This window comes from Rhinatrema bivittatum, chromosome 1 (genome assembly GCF_901001135.1).
Source record: "Rhinatrema bivittatum chromosome 1, aRhiBiv1.1, whole genome shotgun sequence".
Taxonomy (NCBI): domain Eukaryota; kingdom Metazoa; phylum Chordata; class Amphibia; order Gymnophiona; family Rhinatrematidae; genus Rhinatrema; species Rhinatrema bivittatum.
The window spans coordinates 534147830-534174349 of NC_042615.1; the positions used below are offsets into that span (position 1 = coordinate 534147830).

The 26520-nt window shown below is 44.6% G+C and overlaps 1 protein-coding gene across 4 annotated transcripts in view; it reads right to left on the reverse strand.

Annotated features, from left to right (window-relative positions):
- The window catches only part of KIAA2026 (KIAA2026 ortholog), a 335679-nt gene that overhangs the window by 225472 nt on the left and 83687 nt on the right, over positions 1 to 26520 (reverse strand). Inside the window, exon 2 of one of the 4 annotated variants that reach the window (XM_029613954.1) lies at positions 25754 to 25872. The exons of the other annotated variants lie outside the window; for them this stretch is intronic. Within the exon in view, the coding sequence (XP_029469814.1) occupies positions 25754 to 25854 (101 nt within the window). The 5' untranslated portion in view covers positions 25855 to 25872. The remainder of the gene's footprint in view (positions 1 to 25753; positions 25873 to 26520) is intronic. 4 annotated transcript variants of the gene reach the window in all.

Consider the following 26520-nt stretch of genomic DNA (forward strand, 5'->3'; position numbering starts at 1 on the left):
TAGGGAACTAGTTCTCATTGTGCTTTCTAAATATTTAACTTCAAATAATGAAGTAGCAATTGAGAAATTACTACTTACTTGATAATTTCTTTTCTTTAGGATGGACAGATGAATGCAGGACCAATGGGTTATGCACCTCTACCAGTAGATGGAGACTGAGCAAACTGACACCACAGTATACATACTCCTGCAGTGACATCAGCCTGCCAGCATTTTCTTCAAAAGCAAACTGTGGATAGACTAGCAAAAAAACTTGATTAAAAATGGATAACCATTTCAATACTCAGCCAATCTATGCAATTTTATTTTTCATTATTATTATTTTTACTACTTCGTAAACTGTTCTGGTCAATTACATAATTGTTAAGACTGTATAGAAATATTTTAAATAAATAAAAGAGTGAGGCGTTCCCCTATCTCCTGTTCCTGGGGGTGCATCAGCAAACCTTCATTGGGAGGTTCAAGAGGTTCCACTACCCAAGTCCACACCCCTTCTGGGTTGTCTGGGACAAAAGGACTGCGACCTACTGAAAGGACAGAGTCCTCTGAAAGGTTGCTCCTTTATAGGGTCAAAAACGCTTGGATCTTCTAGCATGACCTCTCATACTAAAGGCGCGCAGTGTCTGTTTCTTATCCTCCAGCAATCAAGGAATCGGTGATTCGCTCCACTTATTGGCCAATTTTTCCAACTCACTCTTAAAAAAGCGAGCCTTTAAAGGGCAATTTTGAAAGGTTAGCCTTGGAAATCGCATCGGCTGATCAATTTCTCAGCCATACCTGATGCCTGGCTGCTATTATCAAAGCCACCCCTCTTGGCTGAGGTGCGGATCAAATTGCAGCCTGCATCTGCCACGAAGGTGGCTGCTGGCTCCATAACTGCACTGGAATTCACTCCAGAATCATCGAAATCCTGAGAGAGAAGTAAAAATGTGGAGCCACCAGGAACAAGAAGCGATCCGCAAGGTCATTGCCACTGCTTCAAAGGCTTGCTTAAGGGTAGCTTCAATCCTCCCATCATGTACATCCTTCAAGGCCGCTCCTCCCTCTACATTGATAATCATCCACTTGGAGTCTGCACAGAGAAGTGCATCCACCTTCGGAAAATGTAAATGCTCTCTCACCACCAGATCCAGAGGGTACAGGCCTTCCAAAACCCGACCTTCTTTGAAATTAGCCTCTGGGATGTCCAACTCAAGATCAATCAATTCTTGAATGGCCTCCATCACAGAGGAAAAAACAATAGGCTTTACATAGCATTTGGCATTTAGAATTGCCTTCTTGTAATCTGCGAGTTTTGTGCAATATCTTTGAAGGGTTACTTGGCATTTGTCTTTGCGCCATACTTTTTCCAACTTTCTGAGGTTAGATTTCATTGTAGAGAGTTCAGAGTTGAACCAAGGGTTGTTTTTTGCTCTATTATGTTTTATAAGTTTTGTTTTTTCGGGATTTATGTTATTTCCAGTTTGTTTTGTGAGATGAAACCAAGACTGGGTTGCATTATGGATATTGGATAAGTCTAGATTTATAAGTTGTTTTCCCAATTCTTGTTTGAGTGAGTTGAGTTGGAAGGGGGATGTATTTGAAGGACAATGGTGTGTTGGATTCAGATATTTTGTTAGTGTTGACTTGAGCACGACATTTAATAAGGTAGTGATCAGACCAAGGAACAGGTTTAATAGATGTTATGGGATCACAAATGTATTGGTTGGTAAAAATTAGATCTAGGGTGTTACCTGCTTTGTGAGTGGGGTTATTTATAATTTGGTTCATGTTAAGACTGGAAAGCATGTCAAGTAGAGTTTGGTGGGGGAGCCCAGAGAGAGTGTGGTGAGGAACGGGCCCCGCTCCTTCTTGTATCCGTTTGTGACCTACCCGGAACAGCCAGGACTCACGAGGCGTCCGGAGAGAGCCCTGACCCCCCCTCCGGTTGCGAGTGGGCGGAGCTGGAGGACTTCGGAGGAGGAAGTCTGCCCATAAATTCTGGGGCAGACGGCGCATCGCCGCCGTCGGCGTGCGCTGCCTAAGCCGCGCGCTCCAAAGGGGCGCGCAGCTTGGACCGGCTTAGGCCGGCGAAGGCGAGAAGGCGCAAATCCCCACTGAAGTGGAAGTAGAATCGGTGCCCGTGACAACCTACCATCTCAATTGATGTTTATTAACAGGAAGAGTGAGTAAAAAATTTGTCTTCTTGTTTTGACAATATTTAATGACAATTTATGTTATAATGCCGCACTCAAAGCGGAAGGGAAAGGTGCGAATGGAAGCCTCGACCCCCATGGCACCTTCCCCATTGCAAACAACAATGACAACCTTTTTTCCACCGGTAGAATTTTTAACCCCGGAGTGTCCCGTTGTAAGAGTGGGGGATGAGCAAACCCCACCCTTACTGGGAGAGGTGAGTCTAAGTCCCGGGGCTCCAACTACGCCCCCACCTCCAAGAATTAGCATTATGACTGAGGTTTCTAGCACAGCTGCCATACGGAACCCGATGGAGCAGCTGAGCCTGTTCGAGGAGGACCATGGTTCATTAATGCTTCAAGAACAGAGTAAAGACTCTCAGAGTTTTTCTCTTAAAAAGGTGCAGGACTGTGGAGAGGCTATGGTTAGACCTAAGGCCTCAATAACAACAAAAGGTTGGACAAGTAGTTCCCCCTCGGGGAATAACATGAACCAAGTACAAGGTGTTGATGTTCCCTTACCTCGAACCCCTGATGCATTACCTGGCACTCCAAAATTAGTGACGGTGGAAATGTTATGGCGCTCCATGAATATGTTACAAAATAATATTATGAAGTTAAATACCACTATTAATGAAATGCAAAATGTATTAGTAAACCTAGGTCCCATGGTGCAAAACTATGGGACAACTTTGATTAAGGTACAGCAGGATATTTCCTCTATAGAAAAGGTACAATCCTCGATCATTAAGGGGGAATTGGCTTTAAATAAAAAGGTAGAAGTAATAGAAAATCATTTAAAATATACAAATTTAAGAATAGTCAATTTCCCTAAATGTCGTATGGTTTCGCCTAAAGAACAATTAAAAAACTATTTTTCAGAAATCTTTACATGGTTGCCTGAAAACTTTCCACAAATCATGAATGCTTATTTTATTAATGAGAAGAAAATTAACACAGAGCAAGTGGAAGTTTCCTTAAACATAACAGATCTGATTGAAACTTCATATACCACCCAGGTGGAGATGAGGGGAACCCTTATAGTTAAATTTATGATGTCTTCGGACAGAGATAAGGTCCTAAAAGCCTTTATGATAAAAAGATCCTCTCTATACCTAGGTGAAAAAATCTGGATATATCCAGATGTCTCTAAAGAGACACAAGAAAGAAGGAAAAGGTTCATTGCTCTGGCTAAAATAGCTAGAACTTTTGATATACAAATAATGATAAGATTTCCATGTAAATGTGTCATGCGGGTAGAGGGGGTAAGATATGTTTACTATGACCAGTCTCATTTAGAGAAATATTTGGTAGAGCGGAGAAACCAAAGAGAGGGAAACACTGTCTAAACCTGTTCCAAGTTGGAAAGATAAGAGTAATTATCTACCTAAATTCCTGTTATAATGAATCCAGTTGGATAGATTTTATTTATGTTTAATTTTGTTGCTTTAGGTTCCCCAAATACTGGTATTGTAACTGGTTTCAGGATGTAATTTTTTATTTTATTTAGAAAAATGAAGGTTATGTAATTTCTATATAAAATGTCCTGAATACCTGGAAAATATTCAAAAGATTTCTTTTGAATAACGTAAAGTTCAAAATATTATTGTTTGTAATTTTTGAAAATTTATAAATAAAGAAAATTAAAAGTAGAGTTTGGTAATTTTGGGATCTAGGTGAGTACCGAGCTGAGGATGTCCGAGAAATGCACCAAATGTACCCAAGATGTGCAATAGGCACAAATATTGGGTAGGAGTTTGGTCGAGGACAACCTGAACCCTAATGGGCAGGTGGGTGTTGGTACATCCTCTATGAGGAAAGGCTGAAGAGGTTAGGGCTGTTCAGCTTGGAGAAGAGACGGCTGAGGGTGGATATGATAGAGGTCTTTAAGATCATGAGAGGTCTTGAACGAGTAGATGTGACTCGGTTATTTACACTTTCGAAAAATAGAAGGACTAGGGGGCATTCCATGAAGTTAGCAAGTAACACATTTAAGACTAATCGGAGAAAATTCTCTCTCACTCAACGCACAATAAAGCTCTGGAATTTGTTGCCAGAGAAGGTAGTTAGTGCAGTTAGTGTAGATGGGTTCAAAAAAGGTTTGGATAAGTTCTTGGAGGAGAAGTCCATTAATGGCTATTAATCAATTATACTTAGGGAATAGCCACTGCTATTAATTGCATCAATAGCATGGGTTCTTCTTAGTGTTTGGGTAATTGCCAGGTTCTTGTGGCCTGGTTTTTGGCCTCTGTTGGAAACAGGATGCTGGGCTTGATGGACCCTTGGTCTGTCCCAGCATGGCACTTTCTTATGTTCATAAGAAAACCAAAATGGGATTTTTCTTTGGCTCAGACGTGGAATCTGCCCCAGGTATTCCCAGAATTTTCAAGGTCTGGGAAATCAGAGCCGGCAGTTCATCCCTATGCAAGAACCGCAGCATAGTTCTATATGGTTCTAATCCCAGAGTAATGTCTCCATCCTCTAGCGAGTCAGAATTGGCCTAATCCATGCCATTCGGATCCTTATTACTCCGGCGCTTAACAGTAAAACCGGGTGAGAGAGGTCCCCCCCACCTGCGACTCTGCCCTGGCAGCATTGGATGGGGCTGAGGACTGTGCCTTGAGAAAGGATTGCAAATCCCTGGAAAAATTCTACCCATGAAAAGGAAACAGGATCCATGCCAAAACCAGAAGGCACGTGAGGCATACTCACTGAGCTACCCTCCCCAATTGATGAATCAGTTAGGGGAATTCCAAGATCAGACACCCTTCCTGACATCTTTACCCAGACCTTCATCTGGCTGGGAAGAACCAGGTTTAGTAATATCAGAGGAAGATAATTTTCCCTGAGCTTCCAAACAGCGCTGGCACAAGTTAGCAGGCACACCAGGCTGAGATGCCCAAATATGACAGGAAGCACAGAGGGAAAGGCGCTTAGGTCTCTCACTTATAGGCACCATTAGGCCATCAGTACACTTAACAGGTGACTGAAGGCGTGCATCCAACTATTTTTTTTTGTTTTTTTTTATACACGAACAAAAAAAAATGTAGGCCTCCAACTTAGGTGTCCCAAAACATAGGCGTCCCTACGATATGCGCTGTAATGCCAGGTGCCCAACTTTAAGCGCACAACACCCAACTTGAGCATACAGGTTAAGTGCAAGGCCACTAAGGTCACCATTTAATTTGGAAGCACAGAGGCTCGACTAAGTGTCCAAAAACTGGATGCATAACCTCTAGACACACTAGCTGAACTGACAATCCTGAAGAGGGCAGCCTAACAAGAACGTGTGAAACACTGTTGAGTCCTACGAAGTGGCGTGCAGCAAAAAAGCCTCAGTGGGACCTAGCCTCAGAAGGCTGCTCAACCCGCCAAGCTGTCCACAACCCTTAACCTTCCACAGAAAGGGATAAACACTGGAACAGCACACCGGGCACGGAGACCGGAGGAAGCCCTATATAAAAAAGCCCTCCTGGAGTCACGTGATGTAGTGAGCTGGGAAGGAGGGTTTCTCACTGGCTCCGAATGCCAGCTTCCATAATCAGCTAAAGTCCTCACAAATTCTTCCGACTACAACTGAGATTCTCACACTCTGATTCAAGCATATATCAATAGTGCATTATATGCAGCGGACTTCCCCGACGATGACAACCAAAGGAGGTAAGAAAGAAAAAGAAAAACCCCAAGGCCCGGAACCTAAGATGGTGGGTGGAGGTGACTATGGGTGAAAACCTCCCCTCAGCTGTAACCATTGCTGAGATAAAGGAGGTAATCCAGATGGCGCTGGACGAAAAATTAGCTGGCATCGCAGCACACATTTCTGAAGTGAACTCCACACTTACTGAATTGGTTCCGTGACTGGACTAGGCTGAGGGCTGCATATCCATCCTTGAAGATGACTCCTTAGCGGTCGCCACTAAAATGGCGGCCCAAGGAAAAAAGATCACGGAGCTCAGTGAAAAACTAGATGATTTAGAAAACAATTACCAGCTTTAGAAAATTTATACACAAGATGGGTAGGCTGGCCGCTGTTTTCGTTAACCTTAGAGGAGTTTTGAAACATTTTTGCTACTTTACATGACAACTCTGACAATGTACTCTTAAGATAATCTTACTATGGATTTCTTTGGCGAGTCTATATCATCCCATCCCGAGCCTTCTACTTTAAGATAAGCACATCGAAGTTGTATCAGAAGTACCATGGGGAAGAGGGGACCTTTCACCACTGTTTTTGGGAATGCCCTAAAGTCTTGGAGTTTTGGGCAGAAATAAAGACATGTGCAGGCCTAGTTAAAATAAACCTATCCATAGACCCCAACTTGTAGCTCTTTGTTTCCGAAACAACATTATAATTAAACTTAAACCCTGAACTTTTATTTCTTAAGAGGGCTGGGCTCATTGGTAGGAAGGTTATCCTAACATGTTGGGTTGACAATTATGGGCCTAGCCATGAGCATGCTCCTTCTCTGTTCCCTAGAGCAGCGCTTCTCAACCGGTGTGTCGTGACACACCAGTGTGTCGCCAAACACCGGCAGGTGTGTCGTGTCTCCAGTGTCCCACTGCCCAGTCGTACTTTCCTTCTCCCTTTTTCCAGCCCTCACGGGCCAATTGGAAGCCTCGTTTCTTCCTACCCCCACTGCCCAATGGGAAGCCTCCTTCATTCTGCCTGCCTCCGCCAGGCCAATTGGAAACCTCCTCCCTTCTACCTGCCAGTAGGAGTAGGAAGAAGGGAGGAAGCCTTTGATTGGCCGGTGAAGCAGGCATCGCATAGCCTGGGGGTGGGGTGGGAGGAATGGCAGTGTCGAACCCTGACGAAGCAAGGCCGCCACGGGTGGTGGTGAAGAGGAAAACCCGACCCCGACCAAGCAAGGCCACCACGGGAGCCCATCCCTGTGGCGGTGAAGAGGAAAATCTGACCCAGACCAAGCAAGGCCACCACAGGAGCCCATCCCCGTGGCGGCGAAAAAAGAAGGCCTGCCGAAGTAAAGCCGTGGCAGAACTGGAGCCCATCCCTGCAGTGAAGGAAGAAGTTGTTTTTGGTGAAAGCTTATGTGTGTATGCGCATGAATGGGTGCCAGGGTGAGAGCTGGTGTGAATGGAAGCCTGGGTGAGAGCTGGTGTGAATCAGTGTGAGAGCATTTGTGTGTGATTGAGAGCCTGTATGTAAGAGACCATGAGTGTGATTGAGAGAGAGACTGGTCAGAGAGGTGATGTGTTTCTGTGTAAGAGAGAGAGAGAGACTGGTCAGAGAGGTGATGTGTGAGAGAGAGAGAGAGAACACTAGAGACTGGTTGTGGGTGCTAAGGAAGAGGACTGTGAGGGGAAAGCTTCAGCAGCCCTTGCTGCTTCTGGTGAGTGCTATTGGCCTGGAAGGGAAAGGAGTAGGAGAGTTGCTGGAGAGGGTAAGTAAAGGTGGCTTTTTAAATTTATTTTCTTGATTGACAGCCATTTAAATTATTGGGTATTATGCGATGTCTGCTGTTTTGAAATATTTTATTGATATTTGGACATGTTTTTTATAATTTTTATGAGTTTTTAATTGTTGCCATACAGCAGCTGTTTTGTAACATTTTTAGTATAGCTTTATGATTATTTGTGTGTGTGGGGCTCTATAGCAGCTTGGCTTATTCTGTTTTCCCAATAGGAAATGTATTAGTGTTTAGGGTCTGGTTTAATAGTTGTATTTCTTAGATAGGGTTGTTCTGTTTGAGTGTGTTCCATAATACAGGTGTAACTTTGTGCGGGTTAGTTTGTGTGCATTATTGCAAATCCTGAGAGTCTGTTAGGTGCTATACTTCTCTTTCCATTTCTCCAGGTTCACACTGCATGCAAAGTGACTTTTTTGGTTTTCCATTCCAGTTTCTGTCTCCATATTTATAATTTGTGGTTTTTCTGTACTTGGTGAAGGTAAGTTCTGGGTGTGTGAACAAGGTGAGGTATTTTACTAGCCTGTAGGCATTTGTATCAATCTTATTTGTTGTGTTTTCTCAATAGGATATGCATTAGTGTCTTTTCATAAGGAAGGCTATTGTGCCTGGTAGTAAAGGGAGTTTGTTTTGCTTTTACTGAGATGTCATCAGAACCAGAATATCTTTTTTGTATGGCAAGTTGTACAGGGTAATGCCCTAGATCTGCTCTGCACTCATTGCTGGGGCTTGAGGGGATTCCTGTGGATGCAGAGTGCATGTTTTCATATAGCCCCATGATGGTCACATGTTCAGTGTGTCACACATGTGAGAACCATCTGTCAGGTGTGTCCCGGACAAAAAAAGGTTGAGAACCACTGCCCTAGAGTATGCAATTGCTAAGAATACCTCGCCAAGGAAATTTGTTAGTGTTTCACAAATATGGTCTGCTTTAACCTATTTAGCACCTACAGTGAAGCAAGACCAGGAAATGCAAGAAATATGATCATTCAAGGAAGAGAGCTTTGGCACCTATTGCTCAGCATATCTTACTAAATTTTTATAACTCTTGAGACCACATTTCTGATTCACCTTGTGCTTCATCTAACATTTTCATATACAAACCTGGACCACTAATATCCAAATATTTCAACTGAACTCTCACTTTTCAACAAACCACCATATGGACCTGATTCCAGTTCTCTGGAAGGCAACAGAGTTCATATTACTCATATCACGTACCCTAACCACTTTTGGATGTTTATATAAACATCTGTTAAAATAAATATTTGTACAATCATTCGAAACTGCCAAGGCCGGAGTAGAGGGGTGTGAAGGGTGGGTTGGAAGTGGGAGGTACCTTGGGAGGTGTTCTGATTAGTAGGTTATTTAGTTTATGTTGTAAGATCAAAACTTAAATAAAAATATTTCTCAAAAAAATAAAATAAAAAAGCCCTCTGTATGTTTTGTTTTTTTGTTTTTTTTTTAACTTACCTGAGCTCAGCCCTTCCTGGCTTAGTACAGAGATGAACCAAAATCTATCGGCGATACACCAATCAATGCAGCGAACTGATCCAACTAAACCAAAACAATCTAGAGCAAAATGCTCTGTCGCTGTCAGTACTGTAAATTTCTAAATTATTAAATGTTGTTGTTTTTGGAGTGTTTTAATAAAGTATATCCCTACACAATAAGTGGTGTGAATTTTATGAAAGTGTATTAAAATGGTTTATTTAAATAATAATAACGGCGTTAGAGAAAGGTTTCATACATCGTGTAGGTGCCCAGCACCACAATTGTGTGGTATTATAATCATTAACCTTCCTCCTCCTCAAGTTCTTTTTTAAGGTTTTTTTTGAAAATTGTGTTGTCCCCAAGAAAACCTGTGGACTCTTCCGTGGCGATGTAATGTTGTTATGTGCGCCTTCTGCAGTATTAATTCTATGAGACTCCAAAAAGATGTTAATAAAGAGTAAAAAAAATCAGACTTCCCCGATGGTAGTTGGTGTGTTCGTCTTCTCAAGAATAGTCCTGACATGAACGTTGCATGTTTCAGACGTTGAAGCCTTTCCTCAGGGGCTTTGATGGATCCTCAAACCAACCTCACGGAGTCTGCAACTCTTTTGTCAGCACTTCATGCGATCCTGGTTGTCTCTGCCACGAGGCGATCTTCCTCTATAGATCGCCGGGAAGAATAGTCCATCAGGTGTAGACTGACCCCTTTTATATTGTCAACTGGAGTGAAATCACCCAATGAGCTGCCTCGGAATTCTTGTCGTCACAAACGGACGTGATGGGAGATTTACTGATGTAGTAACTATGTGGAGTGCGGACCTGTGAGAGATACAATAGGCTAAGTGTGTTTGTGCCTCGTTTCCATTTCACTGAAACCGTGCGATCTAATTGAAAACTTAAACAGCGTCAAACTCAATGATGCAATGCAGACCTAAAAGAGCACGCTTTAAATAGCACGATAATGATCTACAAAGAACACTTCTTATTAAACTCTAGGTCGAAATGTGTGTATACTGATATGACATAAAATGCTTATGAATGCTTAAAGAAGTGCTTAAAGAAGTGCTTAAAGAAGAGTCCCTTCTTGCTGACTCCAGTACCATTAATCAAGAATCAGCTTGGGATGACTATTTACGTTTGTCTAAGAAACTGATTAGGTCTGAATTGCACGGAGCAATACTTGTGGAATATGTGAAATTACAAATTATACCCAGAGGTCTTCGGGTGCTCAAGGATCCAATGTTGTTCAATGAAGATCCCGAGTTTGTAAAAACCTGGTATGCCATACTGAACAAATGTTCACTGGATCTGATGTTATTAATCATCAACAGAGCCAAGTCTAGCACCAAGGAACTTTCAGTACAGACTAAAACCATCATGGAACAACTTACTACCGACCCTTTAGTGATTTCTTTAGAGGACAAGTTGTCAGAATTTCAGAACACATTGGACGAATTTCGGACATCCATCAAGAGCGGCAAAGTATCCAAACTAAAACGTGATCAAACTGATTACAAATTAGATAGGGTGTATCATTGGATGGGTCCCAAAATACCATCGAAGAAGGTGCGGTTCACCTTTTCATCTGAGGAAAATTCAAGTACCGATGAGGGAGACGACCAGAATACCACCGCCACCACTGCAGAAACTACAGGACATACAGGCACCACAGACAAAGGGAACCGGTGGCCCAATCGAGGGAGAGGAAAGAAAGACAATCGGGGTGGATCAGCAGTGACACGGTCAACGAGACAAAGAAAATGACAACTAGCCACTCAAGGGGGACAAGAGGATTTAGGCTCTAAGCCTTCATCAGTCATAAACATATCCTCCACCCCTCTGTCCAACACTCAGATAGCTTTGTTGGATCAGGGACTTTCCTATGTCCCAACTTCTAAACACTCTGCCTTTGAAAGTCGTATTTACATTCAACGATTCATACGTAAATTAAGTTTGCGTTTATTTTTTTCAGACAAAACCGCAGGGGAGGCGGACCTTTCAGTCGTGAAACCCAAGTCCAATTGGACACCACCAGGACCTTTGGATCCGCACATTCACACATTTCAAGCTCTTGTATTAAAAGATTTATCAGCATTTGAAACAAGATCACAGCGGAGAATATACAACCTCCCCCCAGCACAGAAAGAAGCCCTAGCGACTCTAAAAAAAAACATCACAGATTATCGTTAAACCGGCCGACAAGGGGGGTGCCGTGGTAATACAAGACCGGTCTAAATACATAGAGGACCTTATGGTTCATTTGAATGATTCCAAATATTATAGATTAATCACTGAAGATCCCACTGAGACACTTAAGTCACAAGTCCGAGAAGTGGTTGAATGTGAATTAAGGCTTACCACCAAAGAGAAAGCGTACCTCATGGTTTCCTTTCCCAGGCGACCAGTGATCTATTCCATCCCTAAAATCCATACGAGCCTAGTTGCTCCACCGATCAAACCTATAGTATCACAAAATGGGTCGGTCCTGGAACCTGTCGCTAATTTTTTAGATCTTTTTTTGCAACCGTATGTGACACAGTCTTTTTCATACATTAAAGACACATCCCATTTCCTACGAAATCTGGAAACATTGAAAGTACAGTGGGAATCCATCATCATGGTGACTATGGACATAAATTCACTATACACCAATATACCGCAAAACATGGCACTGGAGATTCTAGAAAACGTTTTGAGCCAACGAAGTACCACAGAACGGATAAGAACACATACTCTGTTGGAGCTGGCTGAAATCGTACTACATAACAATTTTTTCTGGTTTGGCCAGAATTGTTATCACCAAATACACAGCATCCCTATGGGGTCTCCTTTAGCCCCGTCAGTAGCGAATCTTTACGTCGCCCAGTTCGAGAGTAACAGGGTGTATACGTCGCATTGGTGGCCATACATCCTGTGCTGGTATCGTTTCATAGACGATATTTTTTTTTATTTGGAAAGGTTCAGAAACGCAGTTACATTCTTTTTTGGAATGGATAAACACACTGGACAACAATTTACAGTTCACTTCTCATACTTCAAACCATCAGATCACATTCCTTGATGTATCCATTAGTATAGACCACGGGAAATATTATACTACCATTCACCGCAAACCTACGGATCGCAACAACTTGTTGAGGTTCACCAGTCATCATCCCCATAGTTTCAAAATGGGGTTACCAGTGAGCCAATACTTCAGAGCCAAACGTATTTGTTCCACTGAGAAGGACTTCGAGATACAGGCAGGCATTTTGGCAGACCGATTCCGTGAGCGAGGCTATCCGCAGAAGGCCATTAGCAGAGCATATAAAAGAGCCAAGTTCAGTGAACGTAGTGCTTTATTACAATACAAACCTAGGAAGGATGAATCTCGGTTAACATGTGTATTAAAACAATCGACAGCAGTTGGTACAATAAAAGCAGCCATTCATAAACACTGGCATGTACTTTCCATGCATGAAGTATTCTCTGAACCCCCCACATTCGCAATGTCTCGGGGCAGAAACGTAAGAGACCAGATGGTTCATGCTCAGATTGATAGTATTAATAAAGAGGAATCCATAGTGGGCCACCAACCATGTGGTCATTGCACTTGGTGTGCACAAACCATTGCGGGTATACAATGGGTAGATCCACTTTCTGGATACAAAATTTGGAGAAAGAGTAACACCAACTGTCAATCCAACAATGTCGTCTACGTCATCATTTGCCCGTGTCCCAAACTATATATAGGACGAACTACAAGACCCGTCAGGGTTAGATTAGGGGAACACAAATCGAGATTCATTACATCCAAGCTCACAGCACCGATGGTTCAACATCTAATAGACGCAGAACATAACATCACAGATTTGAAATGGTCTGTAATTGAGCGGGTATATCTTCCATCCCGAGGTGGAGATATACGCACCACCCTGAACTTACGTGAAGCATTCTGGATTTTCACATTGAAAACTTCAGTACCCCGAGGCATGAATGATGACCTAAATTTCAACACTCTTCTATAAATTCATAAGCATTTTATGTCATATCAGTATACACACATTTCGACCTAGAGTTTAATAAGAAGTGTTCTTTGTAGATCGTTATCGTGCTATTTAAAGCGTGCTCTTTTAGGTCTGCATTGCATCATTGAGTTTGACGCTGTTTAAGTTTTCAATTAGTTCGCACGGTTTCAGTGAAATGGAAACGAGGCACAAACACACTTAGCCTATTGTATCTCTCACAAGTCCGCACTCCACATAGTTACTACATCAGTAAGTCTCCCATCACGTCCGTTTGTGACGTCAAGAATTCAGAGGCAGCTCATTGGGTGATTTCACTCCAGTTGACAATATAAAAGGGGTCAGTCTACACCTGATGGACTATTCTTCCCGGCGATCTATAGAGGAAGATCGCCTCGTGGCAGAGACAACCAGGATCGCATGAAGTGCTGACAAAAGAGTTGCAGACTCCGTGAGGTTGGTTTGAGGATCCATCAAAGCCCCTGAGGAAAGGCTTCAACGTCTGAAATATGCAACGTTCATGTCGGGACTACTCTTGAGAAGACGAACACACCAACTACCATCGGGGAAGTCTGATTTTTTTACTCTTTATTAACATCTTTTTGGAGTCTCATAGAATTAATACTGCAGAAGACGCACATAACAACATTACATCGCCACGGAAGAGTCCACAGGTTTTCTTGGGGACAACACAATTTTCAAAAAAAAACCTTAAAGAACTTAAGGAGGAGGAGGAAGGTTAATGATTATAATACCACACAATTGTGGTGCTGGGCACCTACACGATGTATGAAACCTTTCTCTAACTCCGTTATTATTATTTAAATAAATCATTTTAATACACTTTCATAAAATTCACACCACTTATTGTGTAGGGATATACTTTATTAAAACACTCCAAAAACAACAACATTTAATAATTTAGAAATTTACAGTACTGACAGCGACAGAGCATTTTGCTCTAGATTGTTTTGGTTTAGTACAGAGATGGTCAGCTGTGGGGGGGAGAGGGCATATACAGTCACCGTCACGCTCGGCTTCCTGCACCCACTGCCTTTCAGCTCTTTGAACAGCTAAGTCTTACCTGGCTGAACAACTAGCTACCGGACCAAGGCACTTATCTGAAGGACCATGGAAATCTCCTCAGGAATACTCAACTGGGGAAGGGACCACTTGGTATCACCGCAGGAGAGCAGAGCAAATTCATTTTCCTTTTATTTTTCCTTTTCAAAGTAAAGCAAACCCCCAATAGAGATATGCACGTCCACCATCTGCTGGAGACGAAGAATACTGGCAGGCTGATGTCGCTACAGGGGTATATACACTATGACATCAGTTTGCTCCATATCCATCTGCTGGTAGAGGTGCATAACCTACTGGTCCTAGATTCTTAATCTGACCAGACACTAAGAAATAAATCATTTATTTACAGGGATGAGTGGGCTACAAGAAATTTAAATAAAAAAATAAAAACTTGCCACCTTCTGAATTAAAGTTGAAGCATCTTTGGATTTTATAGATAGTAAATATAAGTAATTCGGGCCTCTTTGCCTCTTGGAAAATGTATCTTCCACATTTGGTTAGAGGAAATTTTGCTTTTTAATGAGTATGCTATTAACCAAGGTATTGCCAGCCTGAGTTAGTTCTTTAAACATTTTGATGGGGCTCACTAGGCTAACATGCCCATTCAAAATGCTATATCAGTTTTCTCTTTCCAGGGGCACAGACAGGATTGGCACTGGAAGTAAACAGGAAGTGGACAGCTGGGGTTGGCTGCACCCTGTGTACAGCAGCATTCTTAGGAATCCATATTTAGCTGAAACAAATAGTTACGGGCCAAAATCCAGTCACAAAGTAATTACCTCTAAAGAGCTGCTACAACACAGCTGTGTGAAAAGGGACACTTCAGCTTGAAAGCTCCTTTCAATGAAGCTGGACATATACCTATATACTGATAGTACTAATTCTAGGTAATGTATTTACTGTTTTATCCATTAACCAAGAATTATTCAAGGTCTTGGCTATACTTTTATAACTATCCCCAGATCTTTGCCTTTCCACAACTTTATCCCAGAGTTTTTGACAGCTCCTTAGTTGGTTCTTTGCTTTGAAAGGCACTCCCAGCAGAGAAAACCAACAGGAACTGCTGAATTTATCCTGTCATGAGGTGAATCAATACAATTTAACGCAGGTGGGACCAATTCACTTGCTGTGTTCTTTTAAGAGTGATTGGTTACACCAAGAAAGGAAAGGCCGATCATTTTTTTTAGTGGGTGCCTGATTAAAAGAAAGGAGATAATTATTTAGGGTGTCTTTCTTTCCTGCCACCCACTCTGAAGTACATGCTGTGATTAATAGACACTTATCCCATAAGAGGATAAGAGATTTTCACACCAAAAATCAATCAGGGATTTATCAAAAACAACGGAGTAACCCAACCCTTATCAATAGATTATTGTCCCCTTGCAGGTCTTTGCCAAATTAACTTTAAATACCATACAATTTTAAAGGGTTTCAATTTACATATCCCTACTCCCTTAGCAACCTAAATTAGAACTCAATATTAAAATGCACACAGCAGTCCAGCAGTGAGATGGGTGCCTTCCAGCCTTTTGCACGTTTGATTATCTACCAGTTGGGGAGAGGTTGTGTGTGTGTATCCGAAGCAAAGAATTCTGAAGCTAGACCAAGAGGAGCTGAGGCAGATAGAGAGGTACATATAAAGTCTCCTTCAGGGACATAGTAGCCAAGTCACAACTCCAGTCTGGCAGCCCCTGTGCTGCCTTGGAGTAGCAAAGTCACCTAGACTGAGAGCTTCACCTTGGTGTAACAGGAAGTGATCCTGTAGCTGGGACCTGCTCTTCAGGTGATATCCAAGGACAGGCACACAGGAGTAAAGGGTTAGGTCAACCGCCATAGTTGGCAATTTGATTAATAGCAATGGAGATAGCTGGGTGGTTGGTGGACCTGAGGATCGCTTGGTAATTTGCCTGCCTGAATCCAACATAGCGAAACTCATGTGTCACCTATTTTAGACAGTGAAGAGCCAGCTGTGGGCACCAACAACAAAAGAAGATATGAGGAGGAGATTCTAGAAGCCAAATTTAGACTCTTTAGGTAGAAAGTTGAAATCCAGAACCTCCAGGAAAGCATTCTCTAAAATGCTTCCTGTTCCATGCGCAGGGCCCCCTGCGGTACGCAGAGCTCCAAAGCCTCTATGCGTTGATGAGATGATGGTGTAGGGAAAAGGATTTTGGAGGAAGAACCTATTCAGAAAGGATGGGCTCCACCTTAAACAGGGTGAAACCAGACTACTGGTGCTAACCTTTAAAAAAGAGACAGAGCAGCTTTTAAACTAGAACGAAGGGGGACGTGAACAGCTGCTCCGCAGCACATAGTTTAGAGAGGGATACAGTGGCTTGGAAAAGTATTTGACCCCCTAAAAAGTCAGATTTGTGTAGATTACACATGACACTTACACAGATTGTTCCAGACAGTATGTTTATTGCAAATCACAATGCTCTTAAAATAAATTTTCGAAGTCACAATTCATTACTTCTCTGCAATTTTTGTAAAATAAAATAAACTGGAAAACGCTGCTTGCATAAGTATTCAACCCCTGCACTGTGGAAGTTCCAAGTTTACCACAGATGAGATATTGTCCTAAAAATTGGCTTACAATTGGCCTCTCTCTATGAATCATTAAAAAATTCCAGTGTTTCTGGATAAAAGACTTCCTAATTCCAGTACCATTGGACACACTGTGAATCTGAAGGAAAGTTGTGAAAATGATGACCAAAGAGCATTCTAAGGAAATTAAAAGATAAAATTATAGTCATGAACATGATATGAAAAGGCTACAAAATAATATCTATGTACTTGGCTATCCCAGTGAGCACTATTGGATCAATTATGAGGAAACAGAAGCCGTAAACATACCACCCAAACACTGCCTAGACAAAGCCGTCCCTCAAAAATCAGCTTCAGAACAAGAAATAGACTTGTGAAGGAAACCGCAGAGAGGCTAATAATCACTTTAAAGGAGCTACAGAGTTCAGCGGCTGAGACTGGCGTGGAGGTGCATCAGTTAACCATATCAAGAGCTCTCTGTACAACTGGCCTGCATGACAGCATAGCTAGAAAAAAGTTATTACTGAATAAAAAACGCATCAAAGCACGTCTGGAGTTTGCCAGAAAGCATCAGAGTGATCCTGCTAAAATGTGGGATACGGTTTTGTGGTCAGATGAGACAAAAATGGAGCTTTTTGGCCAAAATTCAAAATGCTATATGTGGCACAAACCTAACATTGCCCATTCCTCAGCAAACACCATCCCAGCAGTAAAGCATGGGGTTGGCAGCATCATGTTGTGGGGATGCTTTTACTCAGCAGGGATTGGGCATCTTATTAAAATCGAAGGATGGATGGATGGTACAACATACAGGGAGATACTGCAAAACAAACTGCTTCAGTAAACTAAAAACTAAAACCTGGGAGAAAGTTCACCTGCTGACAAAGATACTCTGCAACTACCACCAAACACTTTGCAAAACTTGTGTGCTGCAGAAAGCCCAAAAAGGGAGCGCACGATACTGGTAATGATTGTCACTCACTTGGAAACGCAGGTATTTCCAGCATGAAGAATGGATCAAGATATGCGCATATGCATCTTGGAGGTCCAGGGAGCACATCCAATACCCCCTTCTGCAGGAAGGAAAGATTGTTCCCAGGGAGTTAATCTTGAATTTTTCCTTTTGTAAGTAGAGGTTCAACTGCCTGAGGTCCAACACAGGACATAGGCCCCCAACGTTTTTGGAACTAAGAAGTAATGAGAGTAGAACCCTTCTCCTTTCTGAGATGGAGGAACTACTTTCACAGCTCGGTGGAAGAGGAGATTCTGCACGCAGCTGAAGTCAATGCTGCTGGTTCGTGCATTCGGCAACAGAGTGTGGTAGTTGTGGAATGTGGGAAAAATGTATATCTCCAATGCACTATTGTCAGGACCCAACGGTCTTTGGTGATGGACTGCCATACAGCATGGGATTAGTTTCTCCAGGGGAGGCTATGCTAAAAAAAACAAAACCCTAGGAGGTGGCTGATTGTTGGGGTTGTTGCCATGGCACTTGTAACGGGAATAGCCAATACTGTTGCAATGACAGGTAGGGTCGCCTGGAGTAATATGGCCTCTTGAATGAGAAGTATGGCTTCTGGGACCCTGTAGATTGTTGGTTGTAGACAAAGATTGTACAGCCACATTCTGTTCCTTCAATTGTGACACTGTTTCACAAAGCTTTTCACTGAATAAGTCACCAAGCATGGCAGATCTGCCAATTTTTTTTGGCCATTATCCCGGATACAGCTTGCCCTAAGGCATGTCTTCATCCATGCACCAATGGCTGCTGCTGACGTTCTTGCTAGTGGATTGAAGGATTCAAATATTACTCACAAGAGATGATGAACCATCTCTTTGAGATCCATGAGAGGCAGCAGAGTGAGTGTTGCCTGCTTTGTCTCTTACTAACAGTCTCAAATTCTGTACACATTGGTGTATATACTGAATGATGTAAAACTCATGGACGACAATGAGAGCAGCTAGCATGGATCCCTAGAAGACCTTTTTCTCCCAAAGACATCCAACAGCCAGTTGTCCTTCCCCGGCGGTAAGGAAGAATGTAGTCTTGTCTTCTTGGTTCCCTTCAATGCAGACCCTACCACTACCGATTGGTGCAGGAGATAGACGACACCAAATCCTGGTAATTTCTGCATGCAGAACTTCAAGTCCAATTTCTGGGCCACTGAATGGAGTGATATGGGGGTCTCCCACATTTTCATTTGGACTTTATCCAACAGTGAAGTGCGTTAGAAGGGCTACCAACTCCGAAGGGACCTCTAAGATGTAAAGGATGTTCATGACATCTGTCCTTGGGTCCGGTTCCTTTTAGACGTGGACACCCTGGGATTTTCCCACCTTTTCCTCAAACTTTGAATATGTGAGATCCTCTGGCAGTGATGTATGATCTGGAGGTGTCGGAGATGGGTCCAAAGGAATTCCATTTCAGCTTCCCGCGGACCTTCCAGGTGAGAATTCCACCGTGAAGAAGCTGGAGGCGAATAGGTCTAGTTACTGCGGGGGAGTAGGCGATGGGGAGAACCACATGTCCGAGGCCATGATGGGGTTTCCATCCCAGTCGATAACATCTCAAGGGGAAAAAGGAAATGCCTTCAGCATAACCTCAGAAGGACAATGTGGTATCACCGGCAGAGGCATAGGTGCAGGTGGAAGTGTTCTATAAGCTGGTGAGAATGTTGAAAAGAACGATATGACTATGTCCATAAGCTGTTCCAAAGAAGATTAAAGTCTCTGAGGAGGGGACTGCGGTGCAGAATCTTCTTCCGGTACCAATACCGGGTCTAATTGTAAAGTTTCGTAGAGGACAATGGGATGATCGAGCATCTCAGCTCCGGTCTCTTCAAATGTTAAGCCTTGGGCCATAAGGTGACCCATCAACATTGTATAAATTGGCAGTGGGTAGCATGGAATACATCATGCCCTGATATGGACCAGATAGAGTTGCTGCTAGTATATGTGATGAAGACTGCATTGCTACAGAATGCCTTTGAGAAGAGCTGCTAGGCGAGTGAAAAAACTCAGGGCTCCACTTCCAAGTCCTATGCATCGAAGAAAGCATTAAAAAGGGCTGGTAAAGGTGAGTGATGTGTCGAGGCGCACGGGGGTGGGGGTCTTGTGTGTTGGATGCCCCTGTTGCACTGAGCCAGCTCACTTCAGAGGAATCGGCCCATCTTTCAGCAAGCGTTTCATCAATGATCCTCTTCTTGGTCTGTTTCGACAATTCTGAGTTGTCGATGCTGGATGCTTCAAACGTGTCAATGGCACCAAAGCGGGTGGCCTCAAGGTTTTGATCTGTGCCACACACAAAGCATGTTTTCTGTGCATAAATATGATTTATGTGCACAAAAAATGTTTTCTGCCCTGAAAGCATTCTGTGCACATATTTTATGCGCAAAAGCCAAGCATGTTTTATGCACACGTCTTATGTGTACAAAACATGATTTTTGTGCACATAAATCTTTCCGAGACATCCTCTCTAGTTAAAATATGCAATCAGACTGTGCTGAAAGCACATTTTAACTCTGGTTTGTGGGCAGATTTTTTTTTTTTTGAACTCTTGATGCATTAGCAAACCATTTGATTTCTGCATGGAGAGTTAAATTTATTTTTTTTTAGTACCTGCATTAAGAAACTGTGCACTGAATTTCAGCTTATTACAGTGGTCCCAAAATTGGCCTGAATTCTTCTTTACCCAGGACTTGTGAAAGGGTCTCAAGCACCCTAGGTGGTGTGCAGCTGTATGGTTCCAGGCGTGAACCTAAGGAACGGTTCCCGACAGGATAGTGCCTGTAGTTTGGAGATGCGATGAGCTGAATATATTGCCACCAGGAATACCATCTTCAACGTTAAGAGGTGTAGTGATAGACCGCGTGTTGATCTGAAGGACTCCCCAGCTAGGAAGTCTAAAACTAGATTGAGATTCCATAGAGGCACCGGCCACTTCAGGGATGGTCGGAGTTGTTTTAACACCTTTCAGGAAGCGGGTCAAATCCTGATGGGTTGATAGCCGGATACCCTCTACTTCAGCTCTGAAGCAGGACAGTGCGGCTCTTGGACCTTGAGGGAGTTGAGTGACCACCCTTCTTCTTACCAGAATCATGGGAATCTTGGCTGTCTGCAGTATTATCCTGCGGGTCCTCGCACCAGGCTTCGAATACTCTCCAGATCCGTATGTAAGACAGGGATGTGGAGAACTTGCACACTCGGAGAAGGGTGTCAATCATAGCCTTTGAGTAACCACGCTTCTTCAGGCGAGTCCTTTCAAGGGCCAGACCGTAAGAGAGAATAGAGCCGGATCTTCGTGGAGAATCGGGCCCTGTTGGAGAAGGTCCCTCTGTGGAGGTAGGCACAGAGGGTTCCCCGCAAGGAGTCTTTGCATGTCTGCGTACCATGATCACCTTGGCCAATCCGGGGCCACTAGCAGAACTAATCCCCTATGATGCTCTATCTTGCGGATGACCTTGCCCAGTAGTTGCCATGGGGGGGGAAGGCGTACAGTACGTCTTCCTCTGGCCAATACTGGACGAGAGCGTTGATTCCTTGGGAGTGGGGGCTCTCGTCTGCAGCTGAAGAACCTGGGAGCTTGGGCACTGAGACAGGTGGCCAGAAGATCCATGGCTGGGAGGCCCCAGTGATTTACTATCAGCAAGGTCCAGTCCGGTGGGGATAGTAGAGTTACTTACCTGTAACAGGTGTTCTCCCAGGACAGCAGGATGTAGTCCTCACATATGGGTGCCGTCACTGGACGGCGCCCTATCACGGAAAACTTTTGTGTCAAAGTTTCTAGAACTTTTGAATGGCACACTGAGCATGCCCAGCATGCCATGATCCCTGCAGCCACAGGGGTCTCCCTTTAGTCTTGTTTGTAGCAAAAGGTGCGAGCGAAAAAATAAAATAATAAAACGTTTCATACCCAACTCCCCGGGGTGGCAGGTGGGTTTCATGAGGACTACATCCTGCTGTCCTGGGAGAACACCTGTTACAGGTAAGCAACTCTGCTTTCTCCCAGGACAAGCAGGATGGTAGTCCTCACATATGGGTGATTAGCAAGCTACAGGCTGTCTCATATTTGTTTGGACCAACAGCGTACCACTTGTGCAACAGGCACAATAACTGGCATACTGTTGGGAAAAATGAGGCAACCTGAAAATCACAGCAGATTGGATGTGGAAGGAGCTGGGATTATACTGGAAATAAGTTCTTCAAGATGGATTGTCCAAAGGCAGAGTCTTGATGTCCTTCCTTGTCCAGGCAGTAATGAGCTGCAAATGTGTAAAGACAGCTCCATGTTGCAGCTTTGCAGATCTCGGCAATCAGCACTGAACGATAGTGTGCTATTGAGGTTGGACTCGTTCAGTCTAAGCTACTCTGCCGCTTCCGTGCTGCCGCTGGAAGCTCTCTCTCTGCCCTTCGGGGTATTCTCTAACCTGGCTACCCGTTCCTTGGGGGCCCTCTGCTTTATTTCAGGTTCCTTACTGGAATCAGGTACTTGCTCCTCGAGGGCCTGCTCTCCCTGCCTGTAACCATCAACTTCAGCCTGGTGGAATCGCCAACCTTACAGCTACCATATAGTGAGTAATCTAATTCTCAGTCTGTCTCATCTACAGCATTGCTGTGCTGGGAAACCTTCACCAGAATCTCCCTATACCAACTTGGTGAGATGGGTTCCCTCTGCCGAGGGCCCTGGGACTGCTACCTCTGGATCACCTCACTACTACCACCTCTGGTGGTATACATCAGCTGTACAATAAAAGATCTAACTCTGTGTTTGGGCGTCCTGAGTCTACCCCAGTACTGTGGCTCCCCACGGGGCTCCTCCCCGTGGGCGTGGTCATCTGCCACAGTACCCAAGAATCCACCCAAACACCGCTAAACCATAATATTGTCGAGGCCAATACAGGGCTATGAGTATCATTGACCCTTTGTCCTGTTGTAGTTTCACAAGGGTTTTGGCTATCAGCGGTATCAAGGGATATGCATATAGGAGGCCTGTGTTCCAGGGGTAAGCGAAGGCGTCCATGACTAACTTGTTTGGTTTACTGTGTAGGGAGCAGAATCTGTCCACTTTGGATTCAGTTTGGATGCAAAAAGGTCTATTGTTGGTTGATCCCAGCGTTGGAAGATTCTGTTCGTTGCCACAGGATCCAGAGACCACTCGTGGGGATCTGCTACCACATTCTGCATGCCTGCCAGATAAGTGGCCCGTAGATATATGGAGTGTGCAAGACCCAGGCTTGCGCGGCTTCTTGACAGAGGAGATAAGAGCCTGTGCCGCCCTGCTTGTTCAAGTACCACATTGCAACTGTGTTGTCTGTTTGGATGAGAAAGCAGAGTTGCTTACCTGTAACAGGTGTTCTCACAGGACAGCAGGATGTTAGTCCTCACATATGGGTGACATCATCTGGATGGAGCCCAGTCACGGAACCTACTGGGTATGCCCAGCACAGCACCAACCCCGCTTCCAGCAGGGGTCCCCCTTCAGTCTCATAATATATGGGCGCTGGCTCTAGAGGGTATAGAGCTTCCAAGGCCTGACTCCCTTTGAAGCTGGCCTCCGGGGCATCCCTCTTCAGGTCAATCAGTTCCTGGATAGCTTCCATCATTGGGAAGTAGCATGAGGCCTTACGAAGGGACACCAAAATGGGGTTCTTCTTTGGTTCCACCATAGGGTCCGTGCCTGGAATACCCAGCTTCTTTAGAGTCTGGGAAACCAGGGCTGATAATTCATCCTTGTAGAAGAAGCGAAGCATGGTTCTGTATGGTTCCATTCCTGGAGGGATTTCTCCTTCCAGGTAGTCACCCTCATCATCTGAGGTGTCTGGGTCCCTGTCAGGGAAGTTCTTGGTTAGGCAAGGCATGTCTCGAGGCATACGAGCAGAGTAGGGAGGATCTTGTGCTTCCGGCAGGGTTTGAACCCAGGGCGCAGCCGGGGCTGATTGCGCCTGAACGAAGGCTTGTAGGCCCTGGAAGAATTCCAACCAGGCTTGTAAGCCTGGAAGAATTCAAACCAGGGGGAGTCTGAGTAGGGGCCCCAGAGGTGCCCTCCTGTGTGGAAGCCATCTGGGAGATGCATAGATCCAGGGAGCTATCGTCGGTAGTTCCGGAACCATCTCCCGACAGTAAGGGACCAAGCTTTGGTTCCTCTTGGGCTTCTTTGTAATGTTGACACAGGCAGGACTCCAATTCTGGCTGTGCAGCTCTTATGTGGCAGGCTGTGCAAAGAGAGTGCCTTCTGGCCTTCTTGGGCACCGGTGCCATTGCCTCCAGCTTCAATGCGCACGTGAGGCTGTAAACGCGGCTATGCGTGTAGTTGTGCGCTTGGCTGTGTGCACGTCTGTATTGGATGCGAGCAAGTTAGGCGCATCGGCTGACCTGGCTGCCCCACACATACCGCCAGTTGAGAAGGGAAGATGGCGACGACGACCCCCTTGAGTATCACCGCAGGAGAACGGGGCTCAATCTTCTTTAAGGTAAATTTTGTTTCTTCTTTGCAGTAATTCTTAACACTATCCTAGTGTGTGGGATAGTGTCCACATCTGCTAGGACTGCGTTTCTCAACCGGTGTGTGTTGCGACACACCAATGTGTCGCCAAGCACCAGCAGGTGTGTCACGGCTCCCGATGTCCCACAGCCCCAGTTATACTTCCCTTTGCCTTTTTCCTGCCCCTGTGGGTCAATGGGAAACCTCCCTTTTTCCTGCCCCCGTGGGCCAATCGGAAGCCTCCTCCCTTCTTCCTGCCAGTGGGAAGAGGAAGCCTCTGATTGGCCAGTGGGTCAGGAAGAAGGGGAGCATCTCATAGCCCGGGGGTGGGGTAGTTTGAGGGGGGGGGGGCTGGGAGGAGTGACACTGTCCAGGCCCGTGGTGGCGAAGAAGTCCGACCCTGTGGCCGCCACAGGCTGGAAGAGCTGAAATTAAACACAGCGGTGAGCCACAAAGAAAAGAGGCCAGCCGCACCAGGAACCGCGGTAGAGTAGGGATTCCCAAAGTGGCAGTGAGTCGCAAGCACGATGAGGCCGGTTGCTCTGGGGATTCTCCCCCCCCACCCGATGCAACAGTGAGTGCGGCAGAACCGCGTTTAAAGTAAAAGTAGTACTCAGCCATGCTGATTACAGATGAGGCAATTGCAGCTCCCAGCGGCCATAAAAGCAGGCAGATTGGGGGGGGGGGGGGGGGGGGGGGGCTGCAGGAGCCTAGGGATATCCTGACAGCCAGAAGAAAGTGCTGTGGCATATTTTTCTAAAATAAATGTTTGCTGCTTCAGTGTGGCTGAGAAGGCAGCGGCAGCACTGGGAAATCTGCCACTGCGAAATTAAAGGGGAACACAGCATTGGGGTTCTAAGCAAAGTGTGTGTGAGACACAGAGACTGGGCAGGGAGGTGACTGGAATGTGTGTGAGACACAGAGACTGGGCAGGGAGGTGACTGGGATGTGTGTGAGACAGAGAGAGATAAGACTAGGCAGGGAGATGACTGGTGTCTGTGTGTGAGACACAGACTGGTTGTAGGGTTTAATCGGGGGGGGGGGGGGGGGGGGGGGGGGTTGGTGAGTGATTTGTGGGCCCTAAAGAAGAGGACCGTGAGGACAGAGATTCAGCAACCATTGCTGCTCCTGGTATGTGCTTTCAAGGGAAAGGAGGAGGACAGTTGCTGGAAAGGGTAAAGGTGGCATTTTAAGTTTATTTTTCTTGATTGACTGCCATTTTAATTATTATGTGACGTGTCTGCTGTTTTGAAATATTTTATTGATATTTGGACAATTTTTAATAATTTTTATAAGTTTTAATTGTTTGACGTTATTCTGTTCATCAGATGTTTTGAAACATTTATTAATATTCACTGATGTTCACTGAGAAAGATATTCTCAGTGAACATCTTTCCAAGGAACTCCCCAATCTAGACACCTCTAACCCCAACTCAGCCCTTCTATCCTGGCGCAATATCACGGAGTCTATAGCCAACAAACTTTGCCCCAAAGAGACGAAAACCATCAATTGGACTCAAAAAAGGAAGCAACCTTGGTACTCACCGGAACTTAAACGAATGAAGCAAGACCTCCGACACAAGGAAGGCTCTTGGCGGAAGTCTCCCAACTCCACAACTTTGTCCGACTACAAACGAAACATGCATTTTTATAGGATTTCTCTTCTACAAGCAAAAAAAGAATATTATGCCAGCAGAATCCATGATATTCAGTATGACGCTAGGGCCCTGTTTTCCTATGTATCTCAACTCACTAAACCCTCTGCCCCTGCCATTCCTGACGATCAGGCTCAATCCAAAGCCAATGAACTCGCACTCTTCTTTCAGGATAAAATTGCAAACACGCTAGCACTTCTCCCTACTAACCCAACACCACCAGCTCTAAACTTCACCACCACATGCTCCCCCAAAGCCACCTTAGATTCCTTCGAACCCACCACCCCTCTGGAGATAGAATCAACACTCAAGAAGCTGAAACCATCCAGCCACCCGATGGACCACATCCCAACGAAACTTCTGCTCCTTAACCCAGGCACCATCTCCAGATCTCTGGCCGACATCATTAACTGCTCCCTAGCCCAAGGAGTATACCCGGATGACCTTAAAACAGCATCTATTAAACCTCTCTTGAAGAAACCCAACCTGGACACTAATGAGCTCTCCAACTTCCGACCCATATCCAACCTCCCGCTGCTAGCAAAACTCACCGAGAAGGTGGTGAACACACAGCTTTCGGACTACCTGGAGGAACACAAAATCCTATACCCCTCCCAGTATGGCTTCCACAAGTCTTCCAGTACCGAAACCCTCCTC